The 7,310-nt window shown below is 39.8% G+C and overlaps 1 protein-coding gene across 2 annotated transcripts in view; it reads right to left on the reverse strand.

Moving 5' to 3' along the window:
- TTC13 (tetratricopeptide repeat domain 13) overlaps positions 1–7,310 on the reverse strand; it is a 42,444-nt gene extending 35,134 nt beyond the window's left edge. For both annotated transcript variants that reach the window (XM_080615219.1, XM_080615218.1), the window contains exons 1-3: positions 6,998–7,310; positions 3,456–3,550; positions 540–615 (exon numbers count right to left, since the gene is read on the reverse strand). In XM_080615219.1, the coding sequence (XP_080471345.1) occupies positions 540–615; positions 3,456–3,550; positions 6,998–7,202 (376 nt within the window). In that variant the 5' untranslated portion in view covers positions 7,203–7,310. The remainder of the gene's footprint in view (positions 1–539; positions 616–3,455; positions 3,551–6,997) is intronic.

Raw genomic sequence — 7,310 nt, forward strand, 5'->3', positions numbered from 1 at the left:
CTTTGAGAGAAGTATTTCCTGCTGTTCTATTTGAAATGCCTTCATTTACTCTGCTGAACATGCTTTGAAAAAACATCAGCCAGCAGCTTGCATAAGGACATAATTCAGAAAGCCTATAAGCATTGACAGCAAGAGTGTGTGGAAAGGCAAAGACAAATACTAGATCTGTGCTTGATAGAAAGCATATTCCATTGGTAAAGATTTCTGGATGTTTGAATAGTTTTAATTATCAATAATTACAGAGAAAAGGAAGCAAGAAACAGCTGAGCCTGTTTAAGGGATTAAATCAAAATGCTTTTTGAACACTTGCTTAAGCAGAGACAGAGAAGAATTCTACAGAACAAAGCAGAAAAGAATTTTAGGAAGAGATACACATATTTGCTTTATATGACCAGAGAAAATTCACTGTATTTTCAGGCTTATTAAGATCACTTTAAAATTAATGCATCACTGAGGAATCATCAGTTCAGTTTGAAAACATTCAGTGCTAATAATTAGTACATAATTCACCTGCATAAACCTTATGTAAGGCATCTTACCCAATTCTTCATTTGTGTTGTCATTATCAGTAGCAAATGGAAATCGTTTCTGCTCTGCAAGTAACTTTGCTTGACTCTGTAAAACATCATGGGTTTTAAGTGTTTAGCAGACAACAGTACAGAATTTAATAGGAAACCTGCGTCTTAGATCCTTCAGAGAATACCTTACATCAAAAAGTTCAGACTAATGTGATTGCTCAAAGTAACTGAAAACAAATTCATCCCTAGCCTTACACAGGGAGAAAAACCGCTCTTCATTCAGGTGCTGCTGTTTTCCTCTCTAACATAAGACTAACCAAACCTTTTCAATGAAAGGCCATTGTCAGCGTTTTACCAGTGGCCCATGTTTTTTCATTGCATCTTCTTAACATGAAGTTTTGGAAGTCTAAGACACATACTGTTACAGATGAAAGTTTATACTCTTTACCCCATTAATTATTCCTTTATCTCCTCATAGAGAAGGATACTACAGAAGAATAAAATACAGAAATGAAACACTGGGAAGAATATCGCTCCAGCAATAAAGACAAGTTTAACTTAACTGTGCCATACTAGAGTAAAAAAGGCTGCCCTTTCAATAATGACCTTCTATCAGTCATAGACTTTGTTCAGTCAATTGTAGTCTCATCCAAGATGGCTGTTCCCCAAATAATGCTCCTGCAGAAACTAATACTGTCAAAGACAACCCCTCAGAAATACAGAAATGCTCTATTCATTTTCACAAGTATTTTCCATGGACAGCTGTAAGCCTGCAAGAGCAATTTATGTTAGAAGAGAACAAAATGCTCATTTAATTGATAGGCATTCCAAACTGTTTTAGTAAGCAAGAAAGGAAAAAAAAAAACTTCTCTCACTGCTCAGTTCTCTTCTTTTGCTTTCACTAAGCAGCACTTTAAGTTAATCTTTAACTTCAGAGAAGACAGCTAAACACCTTAAACTTCAGAACACATATTTAACTTATTTCCTCTACTGAAAAGACTGCACTTAGTCATTCTCTCTTCCACTCTTTTTTGCTTGTTTGAAAGTAGCCTCACTACTTGTGTCTATGACACAGACATTCAAATGATCTACAAAACACAAAAGTAACTGGCAAATCCCTTTGCACAGTTTCTGCCCTGTTCATCTAATAATCTCAAGAATGAGAAGAAAGTTTGGTCTGATCTAAAAACTTGAGTATTTTGGAGGGTATGAATGATTAGCAAACTGGATTTTATGAACTTTGTGCTTACTGCAATTAGAGACCACGTATGATTACACTATAACATTCTGAGAATTGCTACTCCACCTGCTGCTGTACCTACAGTATCAGAATGGAAAAGTTCTTTTTCTCATAGGAAAAAAAGTCACTAAAACCATCACAAGAATGACCAGGGTTCAGCAGCTATACCAATTATTAAACTACATCTACATTGCAGACCATAAAGATTTACAAATCACACACCTCCAGAAACAGCCTTTTCATGTTATCAGCAGCCTTCAGGTAATTTCCAGAAAACTTACTTCAGAAAGTGATCTTCAATATTTAACTCTGCAAAACATTATTCTTCTATAATTGTCTTAATGTTAAAAAAGTTAACTTTTACTAAAGTACAACCTCTATCTTGGTGGACTAACAAAGAAAGCCAATATACCTTGGTCTGTGGACAAAAGATAAGATAAAGCAATATTCCACACTGGGTATTGAAAAATAAGCTACAACCAAAGGAATCTGGCATTACATTAATATTCTATGAATTGCAGAGCTGCATGTGACACTCAGCATGAGAAGCATCACAGTTTTCCCTGTCCTCATCTGTTTTGTTATCATAGACTAACAGAACAGTATTTGGTTCTTGTAGTGGCACAGGAAGGGGATTCATACTTCAACAAATTCTGAATAGTTATAGGTTACCCATCCTGCGGTTCTACAAGCAAACATTGAGAGTCATTCTGCCTTTCAGAAATGAGAAGAATCTTTGCACAGGACCAACTCCCAAAAGGTTGAATTGTTGCTCTCTTCAAAACCTTTTTGAAACAGGAAATTTCTTACAAACTAATTTACATTCCACTGTTTTAGGAAGAATTACTGGTACCTTTACACAGAAATCTGATCAATATCTGATGAAGGAGAATATTCAAGTTAAATAACTAACTTGGTAGATTTTGCAGTAGAGTGGTTTTATTTCCAAATGCCACCTTCATGAAAGTTGCTTCATATTTCAACACTGTTTTCATGCTTCCCCGTAGCCAATAATATCTACAGATTGGCCAAGGCTTCTTTGTATATTCACATGGAAATTATGTGAAGATTTTCAATGTCTGTGCCTCTATTGAACTAAAGAAGTAACATCAAACCTGTGTTCTCATGTAGACTTAAGATTATATTTGCTCAAGATCAACAGCTTCACAGTAGTGTTGCAAGAAAAATCAAATTCCAAAATAATCCTCTTAAAATGTCTCTACCAAGAGACACTCTACTTTTGTTAGAATATTCCCTACACACGATGCTGTTATCACATTTAGTGAAACATGGTCTGAAGCCTCTAACTCTATTATATGTGCACATTATTTCTGTAGCAATTATAAGTTATCAATCCTACACACCCATTTTGTCGTAAGCCTCCTCAGGTTTAATCTGGATAAAAAATTAACACCTTTCCCTTTTTCAGCAGCCCTAAAAATAAAATATTAATTAGTAGACTAATCCAGGTGAAGGTTTGCCTTCAGTGGATACATCAGCTTCAATTAGCCCTACAGACTCATGATGCAGTACTACTTTCACAAGCAGCCTTTTAGGGACCTATGCCTACTGATTAATAAATTCCATTTGTAGTTATTTGCCTGAACTTCATTCTAACCGGTTATGCAGCTAAAGTGATCTGTGACTTCAACAATCTATTAAAAATTGGTTTGTACATTATATTCTTGATAGCATACCAGAATTTTTTCTGTGTTGAGAGAAAGCACAGATTCACAAGATGAAGACCCTCCTATGTCACAATCGGATTCATGGAAGTGCAAAAAAGATGAATCTGGGGGAAAAGAGATACAATACATTTAGGAACTCAAAGAGTTACACTTATGTGTCGTTATCACACCTCACACTTCCTCATCTTCATCTGAACAGCTTCCCCACTGGGCACTCTGCAGGGCAGAGCTTTCATGAAGTACTTCTTTCTGCCCACAGCACTACATCCACACAGCCAGGGAAGTAATAGTTGCCATGAATGCTTTTACATAATTTGTTTTCTTACTACTTCTGCTTATGCTTTCGGCTAAAAATACAAAAATAATAATAATAAAAAATCTAAAAAAAAAAAAAGAAAAAAAAAAAAGAGGGTACAGGATAAAAAAAAAGGAGGAAGCTGGAAGCAAATAAGAAAATTTTGGTCTAGACATGTCCCCATTTGACATTATGATTACGTTCTCTGGCCCAAGAAATTAAAGACAAAATTATCATTCCAATCCCATCCCAGAGAGGAAAATAAACAGAATTGACCATACAGAGGTAGGGAAAGAGCAGCTGCTACTGGAGGTCCAGGAAACAGGTATAAAGACTGTATAAAGCAGACAGAATAGTAAACGATAATTGACTGAACATCTACAAAGGTTCTCACAGGTATATTACTAAGAAGGCCATTACAAAAAGTATAAGATTGATTCAAATCTATGATAAGTCAAATGCAGCATGTTGGCATAGCAAAGTTTAACAAATGAAACAAATAAGAAACAAAAATAATCAACAGAATCCCCCAGACTAGCAGACTACAGATGTCACTACTTCACCTACAGAGTGCTTTAACTGCTATCCCAACAGAACTGTTAGCTTTAAAATGTTCAGATCTTAAAGCCTGTATTTACTTGAAATACTTAAAAAATAAACAAGAAAATCAAATAAACAGTATTATCTCTTTGATTCCATGTTGCAAATACCAAATTTTATCATCTGCCCTAATGTTTGTAAATATAATCTTATGCTAAGTTGGAAAGGCTGGGGGCAGTGTGTGCTTCTAATTCACTTTTACAGGCAGTGCTATACTTATATTTTGATTACATAAGGGTTGCAATTAGCTAACTCCCCATTTCTCACAAGTACAGTGCTAAAAGAGAAAAAGAAACGGTCATCTTGTAAAGAGAAGTCAAAACAGCATCTAAAATCATGCCCTGTAAATAGAAACTTGGAACTAAGTTGAGCCATAAAAGATAACTGGTGGGAGAAGTTTACAACAGAAGTCAGAGTGGTGAAAAGCAGAACAGTTTAAAGTCAGAAAGTCCAGTGGCTGACCCCCATAGTTTTCCAGCAAAAGCACTGCCATGAAGAGGTTTCAACACTGCCCTTTGTTCTTCATGTTGGCCAAACCCTCCTGTGCTACAGCATTATTAACGCATTACTTATTCTGTGTTGGTGCTCGTAAGTCAGCGACAGTTAAGAGCCATTGCTGTGGACTCTCTGAACACTTTTTTGCTGAACAAAACAAAGAGGTGCAGGCACAGACAACCTTGAGAATAATTTTCTGCATAACAGCAAGAATTTAGTGAACAAATCTTTTAATAAGGTGGTAGGGAGTAAGAACAGCCTGTTACAAGTTACGTGGGGAAAAAAGGACCCTTCAAACCTTGCAATTCTTGGGGCAACAGACTGCTTTACTCACAGGGAAGATGGATCTGCCTTTGTTTGCAAGTTAGATACAGTCAAACCCATACCACACTGCCTCATTGTAAACATAGAAACATCAGCCAAAGAAATCACCCTGGACCTTGTAGTAGGCTACAAGAGAAACTATTTAATTGATTCTCAGCTTCTGGGGAACTTGTACTAAAATAAAGACTGAAAGCTTAAGGGAATCTTAACTAGCAAGTTATTTAGCCACAAGATGTAAACAGAAAGGAGCAAACCGATATACAGCAATTTCAGGGTAAGTATGCTGTTCTGTAACTAAGGACTATCTTATTATCAGTGTACGTAAAGTACCTGAGGTACCTCATGATTTAAGCAGAATTCCTTGTATCAATCTCAGTTACACTGGTCTCTTTAAAACAAGGTACACCATTAGATCAAAATCTAACCTTCCAAATACACCTGGGAAGGAATATCCTGAGTCAGTCATTCATGTTCTAGTATCAGAAGAAATGCAATGAAGCGCTTTGCCATTTATTAACTTGTATGGTATACAGCTGTTAACACTGGGTGAAAGTCTTTTTGATTTTATGCTTAAGCTTGAATGACTTGGAGCAACGGTCACCTGAGATAACTTTCTCAATCTAATTTAGCGCTTACATACTGCGACAAAAAAGCACATATATAGAGGGGAAAAAAAAAAGCGAACGTAGGAAACTCCTAACAAGGTATTTCTAGAAAGCCTGTGATTTTCAGTGGATTACACTAACTGCATATTGTCCTTAGGGACCACAGCAGTTGTTGATACGAGCACAGAATGTATGAAGTAAGGGGAAAAAAACACGTGCAGACAGCTAAGCAGTTATGACACATCACTAGTTATTCTCATGTAAACAGTGAGTGCCTATATTGCATTGAACTGATGAAAGCTTTTTCTTCATCTGTATTACATGCACATTGTGGTTCAGACTACTATTTTTAACAGCACATTCACACTATGCTCATGATCAAAGATCATAACAGATTACTTAAGTCACATGACCCTGATGCAACAGATACTTAAACACATTAAAAAAAAAGTTTTAACTGTACCTGCATTACAAGCTATCAATTAACTTCTAACTTTAACCATTCTACGATTCTAAGACCAGATCTGCTACCTGAACTTGGGATGCTTGTAAAGAAAAGCATTCAGTTGATCAGCAAAATATACATAACTCTAGTTGAAAATGAATCATGTCGTGTTCAACTCAGTAATACGAGCACAAAGAGTTGGCATGTCTATGCATTACTGAGTGCCGAGTTTAAAAAGCACGCAGAGCACAGCAACTAGACTTGGCAGGTTGGGGAGTGGGACAACAGGAATCCTTGAGGCTGTGTGACAGATACAACAGGCCCTACGGCTTTCCCTTTCTAGGAGTGAGCGCTTTTCCCCCGCTCAGTCCCACAGCAGCAGTCTCATCTCCGCTCCGCACGGCCCAACACTACTCGGGGCTGCAGCTCACACAGAAGATTCCTCACTATGAGTCAGCTGAACAGCAGGAACGCGAACAGCAGTAACACACACAGCCTGGCCGCCCGCCCTCCCGCCAGCGGCCGGGACCCCGCACCGCGTACCGCCGGCGTCCCCATGCCGCTTCAGGGTGGAGTGGGATGAGGTGAGGCGAGGCGAGGCGAGGCGCGGCCACGCTTTCTTCTTCTCCCGCCACCCTCCACAGTGGCAAGGCGGGGGTAGGTGAGAGGAGAGGAGAGGAGAACCACCGCCCCCCGGCCTCAGGGCCCCGCTATGCCGCTGGGCTCACGGCCGTCTCACCCCGCCCCGGGGCTGAGGGCGGTCATCACGGCAACGCCCCCGACTCACCGCACTCGGCCGAGTACTGCTCTGCCCACTCTCCCACCGAGGCGCAGCCTCCCGTCAGGCCCTGGCGCTGCCGGTGCAGCTCCTGGTTTAGCAAGGACAAGGCCGGCGAGGTCCGGGCCATGGCCAGTATGGCCAGCGACCCCCACAGCAATCTCACAGCCCCGGAGCAGCCGGCAGGTGCCATCTTCCCAGGGCGCATGCGCATCTCTTCCGGCTAGCCCGGGGACAGAGGGCGCTCCCTCAAGGGCCCGCCATCAGCTAGGCGGGCACCGCAGTGCTACCCCCTGGGACATGGAGTCCCACGCCGGCAAGG

The sequence above is a fragment of the Psittacula echo genome, assembly GCF_963264785.1.
Source record: "Psittacula echo genome assembly, chromosome: 4".
Taxonomy (NCBI): Eukaryota; Metazoa; Chordata; class Aves; order Psittaciformes; family Psittacidae; genus Psittacula; species Psittacula echo.